This window comes from Adiantum capillus-veneris, chromosome 29 (assembly GCF_014529385.1).
Source record: "Adiantum capillus-veneris isolate H3 chromosome 29, ASM1452938v2, whole genome shotgun sequence".
NCBI lineage: Eukaryota > Viridiplantae > Streptophyta > Polypodiopsida > Polypodiales > Pteridaceae > Adiantum > Adiantum capillus-veneris.
This window is the reverse complement of record NC_140959.1, coordinates 24,227,180-24,241,955: the sequence shown is the minus strand read 5'-3', so window position 1 is coordinate 24,241,955 and position 14,776 is coordinate 24,227,180. Positions and strand designations below refer to the sequence as shown.

The following is a 14,776-nucleotide window of genomic DNA, read 5'->3' as shown; positions in this document are numbered from 1 at the left end:
TATACAATGTGAATATGAACACAATTTTTTAAAGTCACTTATAATAAAAATGAAAAAAACAAAAACTCACTCATTAAGTTTTCCCAAAAAACGTGAGCTCTTTCTCCCTGCTTCGATCCCTAGCACTTCCTCTCTGCTGCACTCCACCTACTTCTTGCCCCAATCCTACACTACATCACGACGCACACCTACTGGTACCCTCTGCTTCGCGCTTTCATATAATCACTTTGATTCATTTCCTCTACCCCCACCTATGGACCCAACATTTTAGAAGCGTAATGAAAGCAACTTACATAAATTGCTCAAGGAAGAAGATTAAGTGTAATGAAAGCAACTTACATGAGAGTGCTTGAGTAATCTAAACAAGATCCCAGTAAAACACAGACTCATAAAGCCAATGTTTGCATTCTAAAGATAGCATATTTGGTCGCCCCGAGTACGCGACATATTTAGTTTCTTTCACAATTGCTTCAATATTGGGGCCTTCAATACAAATGGATGACACAATAGGCATCATAGACCGACGTAAGTCCGTCTTTCATGTTCTGTGAATGTTGGGGCCTTCTTATTATCTTTATGCTGCATTGAGCATAAAAGATAGTAAAGGTATACTGCCAAGACTTTCCCCATACTGTGTGCATGCAAAATGAGAACACCCACAATGCCCATGTTATGTCAGTCATAATCAACTTCTCAGGAGCCAAAGAAGTTAGATTCCTGCACATTTAAAAGTTCGACCATTTTCAGCATATCATGAAATTTATGGGGAAGAGCACAGAGCTTGTGCATCTCTCAATTATGGAAGTACTCTGTAATATTTACAAGGGAGCCTTCCGGCTTTCCATTTTAGTAAAAGAGTGATTTTCCACAATGTAAAGAAACTTGCGGTAGAAATATACGGCGTGATTGCATCGCTGGTAATGAAAAACCTGGCTCACAACAAGCTAGTGAGGGTATAAGCTGTTGATCTTACTTGATCGCTGTTAATACCAGTGCAAACCAAGTTATATACTTCTCCCTTTGGTTGAAAATTTGATCAAAATTCTGACCAGCCAGCAGGCTGGGTGTGGTTAGAAGACTGCAGGACTCCTGTGGAGTAAGTTGTTGAGGTCTTGAGTCTGTCATTCTCATTTAAACCCCACACTTCCGGCACATCGTTGTTGAAAGCCTTCCACTTTTGTGGCTCATTAGCAGAAAACCCTGGAGAGCTTCCACTGTCTTCCACATCCCAAATTGGGCCCGCTGCTCGTTCTTGCCTCTGTAGGAAAACATACCAAGATATTGATGAGTGACTCATGGCTTCAACAGACAAAAGTAACCAGTTTTACATATTCTCTGCATTATACTTGCGTTCTTAAGGTCAAAAAAGTCTGAACTTGAGAATTATAAGGAAGGCTAAACAATCACTAAACACACAAACAAGACACAAGAAAATGGATAAACAAAAAACTAAATCACTTTATCTATTTCTAAACAAAAGTAAATAAAAACAACCCATTGCAATGCTTTTAGAAAAGGCATAGGCAGCTATAAGCAACTGTAGCGCTACTATTTGGGAGCTTTTGGCGGAGTATACATACGCAGAGAGTTCCTCTCTCAGCTCTCAACTCTCAATCCCCCCCCCCCCCCCCCTCTCTCTCACACACGATATTCATGCTCTCACTCTCTTGAAGGCCATACAAAGGCTAAGGAATGCACTCGGAGGTGGAGGACAGCCAGGAGATGCTTGTGTGCGTCCCTCTTTGGATAGACAAGTGCTCTGTTGGCTGCCGATTTTCAGCCCTCAAACGAACTCTGAACACCAAATTTCAGCAAAGGCGACCTCGCTTCGTCACTCCGTAAGCACGCAGATAACATAAGTAATCCCTCTCGCACATTGGAAAACAGAACAAGACAAAGATAGCCGTTCCCGGCCATAGGTACATTAAATTTTCAGCCACTGAGCTAGGGAATATCATTCATTTCTTGCATCAGAATAGTTCCAAGATTGAGATCAGTACAAATTTCTCCGGTTCATGTGTTTTGTAAGAATCAATTGATAAACTAATAGAAAAAAATCTTAAAATTGGGGGGGGGGGGGGGGGGGGGGTTTAAGTCATGGCATCTCAAGAGAACTGCCCAATGTGATCCCATTATTTGTTTTGCCTTTTAGGTATTTATTTTACTTATATGTCAAAGTCTGTGTAGGGCAATTTACTTAGGTGGGTACATATGCAACCCATTGCCCCCGTTGTATTATCATTAGTTATCCATTGCCACGGTTGGTTGGTTCAGGAGACTCTCTCTCTCTCTCTCTCTCTCTCTCTCTCTCTCTCTCTCTCTCTCTCTCTCTCTCTCTCTCTACATTCATTCGCAAAATGTCCCTCCTCTTCACAAATGTAGCATTTCTTGGCCTCTCTTAGAGCTTTCCTTTCTTCAAAAGATTTGCCAAGAAATGCCTTTTCTGTCGTTGTCTCGTCCAGAAGAAGGTTTAGACTGCTTCGTGGACGTGTCAGCTTCATCAATAGAGAGTTTCTTTGCGGGCAGCATTGCCCTTGGCTGAAAGCTGTTTGCCTTGGGACCCTCTCTTGTTGCTATTAAATCCATCGAAATCTCCCTTCAGATTGCTGGCAACTCTCGCATTCTCAATCAACTGCGCCATATTCATGACAGTAGTCTTTGTGCAATAGTCCCTGATTTTCTTGGGCAATATGCAACAGTACTTCTCAATCTGTTCTAATAATGGCACAAACCTAAAGGAGGTTACTGGCAACAGTGCGACCCAAAACTGTTTATTGCACTCTTCAAGATTCGCACATTGTTTAGCATTCAACTCATGCCATTCTGTCATCACATCCACTTCAAAAGTGTTTGTAAGCCATGCACGTGCAAAAAGCTGTTTGAAATGGACCCACGTTGCAGGGGCTTGACCCTGATTCATCAACAATGCGGTCTACCATTGAAGCGCATTCCCTTTCAAGAAAGTGACAGCCTTGCGTATCTTCGAAGACTCTGTGAAGTTTCCTCTAGTATAAGCTGCATCAAATTGTTGTATGAAGGTCAAAGCCTTCAATTAATCCTCAATTCCCCTGAAAGTTTCAAACTTCACTGCCTGCCTACCTTCCTTATAATCTTTAGGCTAACTCAAAGGAGTCAAATTGTCATAAACATGTGTCTGTAAAAGTGGTGCTCCGGGGTTGACCATTCCAGTACTCACATCACCCATTTGACCTGTCATATCTACATTTTGGGCATATGGCTGCGAAAAACCAGCCATGCCAAATTGTGTTCCAGGCATTCAAAATTGACCATAGGCACCCTGAAAACCTGGTTGGACACCCATGTTCCCATACATAGGGTTAACCATGCATGTTTGGATTGTCCCAAACACATTCCCTGGCATGTAACATGTGGAAGGTCCAGCCATAGCTTGAAACATTGAACCACCTCCAAAATAACTAGAATATGAAGTAGGTAACGGAAGAGTCTGAGCTTGCTCATTACTCCCTCAACCATTCACAAACGGTTTCTATCCAAGTAAAGCAAATTGCTTGAGATCAATGGACACCGCTGGATCCTCAATCACATGGGCTTTCCCTCGAGCATCACGAGTCCTTTGTGCATTGAAAATCTCCTTTTTCTACAACGGCTCAGTCATGCCTTGTGTCAGAGCTTGAAAACCTTGTGTCAGAGCCTGAAAACCCTCTGTCAAAGTCAAAAAACCCCGTGTATGAGCATGTAAGAACTCCTGCATCCTTGGGTTGTTGGCCAACTATTGAAACATTTTCATGCAACTACGCAGTTGAGCTCTAAACAATGGGCAAATGTTTCTTTTGTGGTGAAAAAGGCCCGAAGAAACCAGATTGCTCACATCTCAAGAAAGATTCTCCGCTTCCTGCTTTAAAACTTAGTCCCTAACAGACAAGCCAACACTAAGAAGAAGAAAGATAAACGGAAACTTCTAAAGAGATGGGGCAACCTTAATGGACAGAGTCCTGATTCTTTTTGAACTAGGCTCGACAGACAATTTTATCCTTTGGGTCTCACTCAGAGAGGTTGGGAACCCCAATCAACTTTAGTTCAGCCTTTCAGAGATTGACCACAAACTCCACTCTTGTTCAAGGACATCTGAATTTAAAAGTCGGTCAGTACTCCGACAGAGATTCTTTCCTAGTTGCTCCAATACAAGGATGTGAAATTATTTTAGGAATACCCTCGCATTATTAAATTCACCGTCTCCGACGAGGCGTTGCTTCCTTGCAGAGGATGAAGGAGCAGCACCCAGACAGTCCTTGTTTGGAGGAGCAGTTGCAACAAGCTCGTCAGGAGCTAGCCAGCATAGAGGAGAGGCGCCATGGGTTTGCTTTCCATCGACAAGCGTCTCAGTGGACCCAGGTCGGTGACAGAGTGACTGGGAACTTCTTTGAGACAGTGGGACCCCGTCATTCGCACACGAGTGTCAGCCAGTTGAGAAGACCCGACGGGTCAGTTGCCTCAGAGCCAGAGGATATGCGTGTAGTTGCTACTGACTTTTATCGTGACCTGCTGTCAGCAGAGCGTCAGGATGCATGCAGAGATGTCATGTCTTGTGACTGAGGAGATGCGCCAAAGGCTTGAGCTGCCTCTTCAGCTAGAGGAGCTCCATGAGGCCCTCAGAGCACCCCAAGGTAGTTGTCTTGGTGAGGATGGTTTGACTCCCAGTTTTTTCTTCGAGTACTGGGACTTGCTTGGCTCAGACCTTTACAACACTTTTCAATACATCTTGCACACAGGAGAGATGCCTGACAGCATGAGTGAGGGCTTGATCTACCTCATTCCCAAAGAGGGTGGCTCCTTGGATGAGATTTCACAGTGGCGGCCCATCACCATCCTCAAACTCAACCTACAAAATTCTAGCCAAGGCTCTAAGTTTGAGGATTCAACCACATCTAGAGAGCCTTATACATGGGACCAAATAGGTTTTGTCAAGAAGCGCGGTATCCTTGACAACATCTTCACTTTTTGGGAGGCGTCTGCCCTCGCACGCCTCCAAGATGAGGATCTGGTGATACTTCTTCTCGAAGTTGAGAGGCTTACGACAGAGTTGACTCGGACTTCTTGGAGGGTGCTCTATGCAGGATGGGTTTCTCACATGCTTGGTCAGCCCTCTACGACGTGCACACAGTCAGGTGCTTTTGGCAAGAGGTAGAGGGGACCGATTCATGTTCATGCGCTTGGTCAGACAGGGTTGCCCTCTAGCCCCCTTTCTCTTTCTCTTCTGTGTTGAGGCGATGAGCAGATTCTTGATTTCAAAGAAGGTTGGTCTGCGTGGCTTAGCACTCCCTATTCGGGGCACTCCCTATTCGGGGCGATGAGCTACTGGATGTTGAGTTTGCCGACGATTAGCTTTGTACTTGGAGGGCCAGGAGGCCAGTCTACACAGGTGTAAGCAGGCTCTGAGACGTTTTACTGTGCATCAGACGCACTGATCAATTGGAGCAGACAGTGGCTTTCTGGGTTGGCAGTGCTTCTACGCCTTATTGGTTGTCAGGGGAGGGTTTTAGATGGATTCCTCCAAGGACTACATTTCGCTACTTGGGGCTGTCAGGTTGGCTTGGACTTGTCTTCTGAGCAACAGATTGCTCCCCTCCTCCTGTCCATCAGGAGGAAGTTGCTACATTGGAGTTCGGCACGACTCTCTTTGGCAGGCAGAGTTGTTGAAACCGGCCCGTAGGGCGGTAGGCGTTGGCTTTCACCCGAAATTCTTTACTTTATACACACACAAAGAGCACTTTGCAAAGAGAACCTGTAATGGAAATTAACACTTAATCACACACACAGCTCGGAAACTAGAATGCTCCGAGCAGACGCCGACAACCTGTAGGCCCCAAAATTGGCGCCCCTTTCGATATTTCTTTATTCTTTAGGAGGGTAAATTACAAGGTAAGGTCCTGGGAATCCTTCACGTGTATCCACCTAGATACCATTTGATTTGGCCAAATTTCGACAGCATAACAGCCCCAAAACTTGCACGAAACCAATTCCCCTGCTGGAACTCGCTTGCACTGTCGTATACCCTCTGATTCCTGTCCAAAAACAGTAAATTCAGCACGTTGTATTTACTGGTTTTTGCCCTGTTTTCAGCCCCAAACAGTCCCCTAACTGTCCTTTGCCAGTGGGGCACGACTCAGAATGATCCTGGCGTCCGTACGGCTGAAAAACAGTGAATTTACAGCGCATACACAGCGCTGATTTTGCACCTGTACGGTGAGGTTATGACCCTCACCAGTGCCTGCTTTGGAGCAGCAGTTAGCTACCCCTGTTCCTGCTCAAGGAGGCTCTTGCCTCAGCACAAAAGCATGAACCCACACAACTGTACATCAGTCAAATGAGTAGCCCTCTTGTGGGGCATCACATAACTGCACGTAGGGGAGAGAGAGAGAGCAGTGTGTAGTGTGCAGGGCATCACTCCTAGCACCACACTGTACATGAGAGGGAAAGGAAGCACTCCATAGCTCTTAACCTGTGACAAAAGCTGAAATGAGGCCTCTCCCAACATAAAACTCAGCGCTCATTTTTCTGCAAGAGGAAAGTTCACCAAAATGTGACACTTGGCGCATTTTCAAGCATTTTCCCGTTTCGGGTTCGCCGCTTAAAAATATCCCAACCGACGCGTCAGTTGACTTCGCGGCAGAGTTATAAAGTGTTCCCCTAGTCATACCAGAGGTAATGACGCGAACACATTTCACGGCCCAAAATAGCAGTTCCCTAAATTTTAGGAGATGCTTCCGTTGGGCTCCCACTGGTCTTCTGACCATCTATCCTCATTGGAGCCGCATCCAAAAGTGCAATGTGGCCCAACTGTCGGATACTTTTTGTTGGTAGTCCCACCTTGACTTTACGCCTTAATTGAGTTCACTTCCTAGTATCCACCAACTTGCTAAGTGCGACGGGGGGGACCTATATGATCTTGCTCTGAGCCTAGACATCCTCTTACCATACGAATTCCAGTGCCGACCACTTCCCGTCTGCGGGTGAATCTACCGTTCACATTGGCCATACAATGTCCGACCGTTTGCTACTTCAAAAAGAGGGTCTCAAAACAAATAAAATAAACCCCATTGGAAAGAAACCAACAACCAAGGTTAGCAGTTGCCACATCTCTGTGACATGGTTAATAACTACCACGTCCTCGTGACAGTTGTAGTCGCCAACCAGGTGTTGTTGGCTACTATGTGGTACATTACATCTTGTTGGATCTTTTCAAGCTCCTGCATCAGCCAATTAGAGAGGCTGATCAGGAACTTTCTTTGGTAAGGACGCGACACCCAGCTAGCCAGGGCCAAAGTAGCCTGGCAGGTCATCATTCTACCATATTCTCAGGGGGCCTTCTTGGGAAGTTTGTTGTCAGAAGACTGCTTCTAGGGGAGGAGCCCTGGAAGGAGTTTTTGCTTCAGCGGCTTAAAGCTGGAGTGCCTCATGCAGGAGGCCCTTGGAGACTTCCATCAAATGGATCTTTACAGAGATGCGCAGAGTTGGTCTGAGCAAGAGACTGGAGGATTGTTTTGGTGCGAGTCTGCTTTGCTCTTGGGAGCAGCAGCAGAGTGGCCTGGTGCAGCACCAACCCCTTACACGGAGGAGCGCTTGAGACAGCCCCTTGTTTGAGTGGCCTAGAGCAGCATCAACCCCTTGCACGGAGGAGCACTTGAGACAACCCCTTGTTTGGAACCCCATGATCAGCACTCACATAGGCCACTTGGTTGGTAGTAGGCCTCATGTTTCTTGGGGTCCCATGGCAGAGAGTCCAGCACACACTCTAGGCGATAGGCTTCAGTTCTCAGGTTTGCCAGAGGAGATACAGAGCATCCAGCTGCACGGCATGAGAGGGGTGCAGAGCATGTGTCAGGACATCAAAGAGGCTTTACCAATTGAGTGGCTCACTCTTCTAGAGACAACAACTCCTAAATGGATGGGGCATAGTTACCAGGAACGGGAAACCGAAACGGGAACGGGGAATGGGAACGCGGAACAAAATGCCATTCCCTATTACGAGTACTCACGTTTGAAACACGGAACGGGAATTTGGAATGGGAACGGGGAACGGAGACCTGAAAACGGCCATTCCCCGTTACTATGGGATGGGGGCCTTCACGCGACTGGAGGTCCTCATTGTAGTTCGAGCTTGCTCAGAGACTATAGTATATACCCTCCATGTTCTTCGAGATCCAAGGCGAGGGTCGACTACAGAGAGTCTCAGTAAAGGCTTGCAGAGTGCTGTTTTCAGAGGATACAAGTAGTGGACATGTGTGGAAGGACTTGTGTCATAGATCCTGACCCCGCAGCTCTTCAGACAGGCCATTGGAGGCTTTGGGCTTGGGAGAGCTGCCCTCTGGCACGTGTGCAGTGGGATCCTGGAGAGTGGTTTTGGAGGGACCTTCCTCTTCAACCGACCACCCAGGGGTCCCTTTCTTTCAGTACTCCTCGACTGGGGCGTCACATACTGGCAGCACGGAGAGGCTCATCCTGCTGCAGCACTTCATTGGCAGGAGGAGGGTCTCACAGTTGAGTTCGTCAGCCTTTTGGCCGAGGTTGTGGAACTCCAGACAACCACGACGAGTCACTTTGTTCCAATGGCTAGTTGCTCACAGAGCTGCAGTAGTGGGGAGCTGGCTAGTACATAGTGGCCTTTCGACAGCATGCGCAGCTTGTGACCATCCTTTGGAGAGTCGGCGTCACTGCCTGTGGGACTGCCCTCTCGCACAGCAGGTTCAGCTTCGGGTCCCTCAGCTAATGCCCGCTCTTTCCATAGCGCGACAGTACACTTGAGGGGCAGCTACTTGGTCCACCCTCACGGGCCCTGCACTACAATTTGAGCTATCTTCCACCAGCAGGATGATAAAGATAAGGGGGGTCGACCTACACTCCAGCCTATTACAGAGCTTACCCCATAAGGGTGGTGCAGTAAGAGAGAGTTGTGTTGGGAGCTCGTCTGTGGCTTGACACTCTGGTTCATTTGGCGGACCCGTTGCTTCCACATCTTCGAGGCTCGCCTTCATACTCTCAAGGAACAGTTCGAGAGACTTCAGGGCAGCTTCGGCCGCATGTGGGATCGCAGGGAGGCGTTCCTATGACTCTGGCGCCCTCGGCCTTTCTTCACCATGTCCGGGGTGAGCCGAGATGGTACTACCGTCCACTTGTGTGGCTTTTCTCTCCTCCCATTTCTTGATTTAGCCCTCATTGTACATATGCTTTCATTGGGAGAGTCTCCCCTTTTGGTTGATGTAGCCCTCTCCAGCAGAGGTGGTGGTAGCCCTAAACGCAGTTTTATTAACTAATGGAAGAATCTTTTTCTCGGAAAAAAAAATCAACCACTGAGCTAGGGAACGTCATGCATTTCTTGCATCAAAATAGTTCCGGAATAAAGAACAGTACAAATTTCTCTGTTTCTCTGATTCATGTGTTTTGTAAGAATCAGTTGATAAACTACAGAAAAATTTCATGAGGAGGGGGGGGGGGGGGGGCGACCAGCCCATATTTTGGTCCCCAATTTCGTGTCCATTTCAAGTACTTTTTAGTTTTATTCCTAATAATTTTTTAACAGTACAATTGAATAATTCCGAAAGTGTTTTAAGCACTCGCTTCCATCTCTGTGACAATAGGCTAGGTTTCCAAAGGTTCAAACAGTTTCTAGAGTTCACTAATTTTGTTCATTAGACATAATTGATCACCATTAGGGATACTTTTACTGGCTAGATGACTACTAATGGCTTACCTGTGAAGATAATGCAGAGGGTATTTGCCTTTGAGAAACCGGTCCCTTAGTTTGAACAGAATCACGCTGACTATTTGCTGTCACAAGGGTAGACTTCAGTTGCTGAATTTCAAGTTGCTGCGATCCACAAATTGAGGTGAGTTTCTCACACTTCGTGGAGATCTCTAAGACCTCTTTTTGAACCTGTTTGAGCTCTGCTCGTAAGCTTTCTAGCTCCCCATGCAAGCTTTCCGCACCCATATCTTTTTTCTCAGGGTTGAAAATTGAAGCATTCTCAAAGTCAGCAACAAACTCAGCAAACCCCTCCTTCGTAGATTGCCTTGTGTTTCCAACATGAGGAACGTTGTGAGATGGTGCAACACTTGAGGCCACCCTGTGCTGCCTATTATGCTCATCATCATCCCAAATCTGGCCACCACCATGATTCTTTCTTGGATGAGTACTTGCTGGCGTTCCCCTTTTCTTTGAAGTTTCATTTTTTACTGATTGAGACTCGCTGAGAAGAGAAGCTGCACTGTCTATTCCATGCATATAGTTACTTTTAGATGAAGAGATAAGTTCATTGGCTGTCTTCTCTTTGACAGGAGTATTCTTGTCCACATCGTATGAAGCATCATGTGCATATGGTGTTGACCAGAAGGAACCCAAACCTCCACCTTTCCCAGCATTTACTGGAAAATTCTGGTCTGGCTCTTTCTTTGTCAAAGATACGTTTCCTTCTGGATTTTTGCAAGGTGGTGGGGGGGGAGCCCTTGTTGGCATGACAGAAGGTTGCCTACTCTGGCCCGTATTTCCTGCATGTAAGAATTTGAAACTCAGCTGCTTATCATATCAAACCCAAAAACTATCACAGTCAACTTGCATTCAAACAAGTTCTTGACTGCGCTTACCACCAATGTCATTTGATGTGAATGATGCCGGAGCCCTATCCGGACTGCTTATCTGGCAATCCACACTTAAAGCATTGTTTACTCTTTGCCATACCTGAAAATGGATTGAACAATGTCAGAATCCACTAATCAACTCACATCATATAACTTCTAATTTAAGCCTTGATTGAAGTTGATGTGTACACCATACGAATATTCCCAGTGATTGTAAAAACATGATAAAAATAGAATACGTTACAAAGCTCATGCAACAACTCTGTGGATTTAATGTTTTCATATGCAACAAAAGTGTTAAGCTCAATCAAGAATTCCCAAAGACACTGCACTATGCTAAATCAGCTAGCTGGCAGCCACAATGAACTAACCTAGTTCATGCAGATGAAGAGGCCGTTCAAGCAGGAGCCCTTGCCTGCATAGCAGTTGGCCTGTCCTCAGGGCAGGAATTAAGCATGCCCTTAATCAAGCCTGTAATTGTTGAGCTATACTTCGGCAGCTCCGGCAAGCGATAATTCCCATTCAATATCTGCAACTTTGACTCCCCGTCAAATGCACTCTTAAAATAAGCCATTCTATACAGAAGACATCCAAGTGCCTGTCACAAAATTAAAGCCTCTGGCTTGTAACTTACAATTTTAGCCAATAACTATTTGATTGACCAAATCAATTCTTACCCAGATGTCCACTTTTTCACAAATGATATCTCTTCTGTAAAGATCCCACATCTGTCAAGATATGTCAAGTAAAGATATATCAAACAAAATTTAAAGCCTCTCTGAGTAGTGCGATGCAAATGCCCAAAGACTTTTCACCAAAACAAGTTAACAATCACTCAACAACCTCTGGGGCTCGATAGGCAGGCGTTGTGTGCTTCCTGATGATATCCTCCTCCAAACCCATATCAGCTGCTTTATCGAACCGTCTATGATTGGTGGAAATGCTGCCAAAGTCGCAGAGCTTCCACCGTCCATCACTTCCAAGTAATAGATTCTCGGCTTTTAAATCCCTACCAGTACAAATATAACCATAAAGAAAACCTGAAGTTAAGATCCTGAACACAAATGATTACCAAGCAAGATCCTTAGCGGAAAACTAAAGCAAAATTTTAAAGGGCTATTTCTTTCAAGCTTAGTATCACGAGCATGCGCATGCAGCAATTTGTTCTGATATACATAAAACGGCATGCCCCAAATTTAGGTGCACCTAAAACCTCCACGATGCATTGTAGAGGGCATCATTTGACTGACCTGGTGTATGTGATGTAAAGATCATACTGACTAAGTGATTATAAGTCAGCTAGGAAATGCCAATTATCTACAAATCAGATTGCAAAGATGTACAAAAGCAAGCAAGATCTTTAGAGCCGACTATGCAAATGTCCGCTGCAAAAAAGTGATCTAACTTGAGAAGCCATGAGCGGCCTGTTTAGCAGACAAGTCTCTCATAGATGCAAAATTCCAACCTAAAAATGCGTCAGACCTGCCAGACATCTGTCATAAGTGGTTTGAGTAATATTTACAAATTGAGTGCTTTTCTGGGATCTCTGGAAGCAATAAAACACCTGGATGCTCCCTCATTCTTAACTTCTCAGATTGTTCAATGAAACTTTTAAATTTCCTTTAATGCTCAGACACTCAATGAGAAAATACACATCTTCCTGTTGTCTCTTTCGGGTTTTTTCAAATAACTGTTACCTGTGAGCCACTGGAGGTGTTTGAGAATGCAATGCATAAACTGCATTGCAGACATCCCGAAACATCAAAAGTAACTGTTTCTCTTCGTAATGGCCAGCACCACGATTGTCAAGGACATCAACCATCATCTTCTCACAGTACTCCATGGCCAAAAAGCACTCCTTGGTACCATTTAGGTCATACATGGATTGAGCTTCGAGAGTGATGATGTTGGGGTGCCCACGAAATGCTTTCAGAGCCAAGACTTCCTTCTTTACAAGGTCAAGGGACTCTGAATCAATGCATATGATGTGTTTGAGGGCAATGAGCTTGCCAGATTGGGCATCGCGAGCAAGATAAACACGTGAGAAGCCCCCTTGGGCAATAGTACTTCGGATCTGCAAACGAAGAGAGCCCACATCCACTGTTTTCCCCTCAAGACCGGCTTGATCTTTGGGGATAAGCTGCTTCAAGCGCCACATGGCCTAATCTTTCCTCGCCAGAACCGTGACCACACAATGCAAGCAGCAGAAGAGACGTCAACACTTGTTCAAGCTTACAGATCTTCGCGGCCACTAAAAAATGAGCTATGAAGAATCTCGCGCGCAGATGAGTTCTCGCTCAGCTAAAGACGAATGGCCTTTGCATCGGGATGGAGGCCGACATAGACAAACGAGAGGACGTTCACCACAGTGAAAGCCGCTGCGCGCTGTTGTAGAGAATGACAAAACCCAGTCGCATTCGCCCTCATTTTGCGCGCGGAAGACTAGTCGGGAACTAGGTAGAAGGAAATTGCCCACCGACGCCTCCGGCGGGCACCTCTCTCTCTTTCTCAAATTCTCGTTGTTTCGTTCACTGTGGCATCGGATGTAGAAGACGGAGACACGCTTTCTACGAGATGGACACACACACACACACACACAGCTTTGACTAAGAGACTCTAAGTGAAACTTCCTCCACCTATGGCGGAAGAGAGAGGCAAGGAGGAGTGCACGCACACACATACCCACACTTAAAACACACCCAACCTAGTATGCCAAAACTTTTTGATACACACACGATATACGGTACTTGTGCAAAGATACACATTATGATACACGTTATACACATAGGCAAACCTATGGCTTGCTTGTAAATGACATACACATGCATTGATCAAAGTCTTAAGATTAACGAGAGTTTTAAAAAATGGGGGAAAAAACTTGTATGTTGCACTATTATCATACCATGTACCATTGTGACAAATCCATCCTTCAACTCGATCATCTTTCTTATGTAGTGCTTGTGGGGGGTGCACATAGACTCCTACTACCATATTTTCATAGATGCTACTATAATTCTACAAATACTCCAAAGCTTTTAGCAATTGATTTTGGGATGCTCAAAAGGTTCACCAATGATAGCAGGATGCCAAAGAGCCTGTTGGAGATAAAAATACTTATCATTGTTCTATTAGTAGTGAAAGGTGAGTGATGTAGAATCAGTACCAATCATACAAAATAAAAGATGATTTGGCAAACCCAGCAAACCATGATGACCATTAAGAGCCAAATGTAGATTTAGTTATGGACCTTCAACCTTGGGAAAATGTGTGGGTTACCTTCTAAACTATGCTCTTTTAAGGAGTTTTAACACCCTTGCCACGAGCGAGAGAGCGAGAGAGAGAGAGAGAGAGAGAAGGGGGGGGGGGGGGGGGGGGGGGGGGGCTCATACCTTCATATTCATAGACAGTAAAGTTGACCACTTGTTTGTATCTTGACCTCTACTATTAACTTAAGACCTCTACTGGCAGCTTATTTCGCATTGTCATAGATCTCACTCAAATTTCTATCAAGTCTAGCTAGGAGGGTTTACTGTATTGATCAACCAAGAAAATCTCTCCTTTTATCAAGTATCTTATGAGTAGGAAGTAGGCAAGGAGCCCCGTTACCTCCTCCTTTTTCATTCCCATAGAACGACAAACTTGATTATTGGACTAGGAGTGTCGTTGTACAAGCTAATAGGCTGCTTTCTACGTCTTTTGTGTGATTTATGTATACGTGCTTTTAGGCGAGTTCGGTGTTGCTTTCGGCATCAATTGGGTTGGAGTTATTGTTAGTTCATTGAATTATGCCTTGCTTTTTAAGCTAGTTTAGTGTTGCTTTTGACATCGGCTCTATTATTGGGTTAGAGTTGTCGCTAGTCTCATTGAATGATGCCCTGCTTTTTAGGCTAGTTCAGTGTTGCTCCCAGCATCAACTCTAGCATTGGGTTGGAGTTGTCATTAGTCTCATCAAATGATGCCCTGCTTTATAGGCTACTTTAGTGTTGCTCTCGGCATCAACTCTATGCCCTACTTTTTAAGCTAGTTTGATGGTTGCTAGAGCGATCATTAGTTTCATTGAATGATAATCATATTTGTTTAAAAATTTCAAGTTATGTTGTCCTTAAAATTCATGAAAAATGTTATCATTGTAGCATAGATGGATCTTGTGGAAACGAAGGAG

General features: G+C 45.1%; 1 protein-coding gene across 1 annotated transcript; it reads right to left on the bottom strand.

The window, feature by feature from the left end:
- Positions 1-375: 375 nt before the first annotated feature.
- LOC147418908 (serine/threonine-protein kinase ppk30-like) lies at positions 376-13,093 on the bottom strand. The gene is made up of 7 exons (XM_086505350.1): positions 12,312-13,093; positions 11,458-11,623; positions 11,292-11,342; positions 11,030-11,212; positions 10,621-10,714; positions 9,731-10,524; positions 376-1,258 (listed from the first exon to the last, which is right to left on the bottom strand). The coding sequence occupies exons 1-7, from the start codon at positions 12,770-12,772 to the stop codon at positions 1,037-1,039; spliced, it is 1,971 nt and encodes a 656-aa protein (XP_086361476.1). The 5' UTR covers positions 12,773-13,093; the 3' UTR covers positions 376-1,036.
- Positions 13,094-14,776: the final 1,683 nt, after the last annotated feature.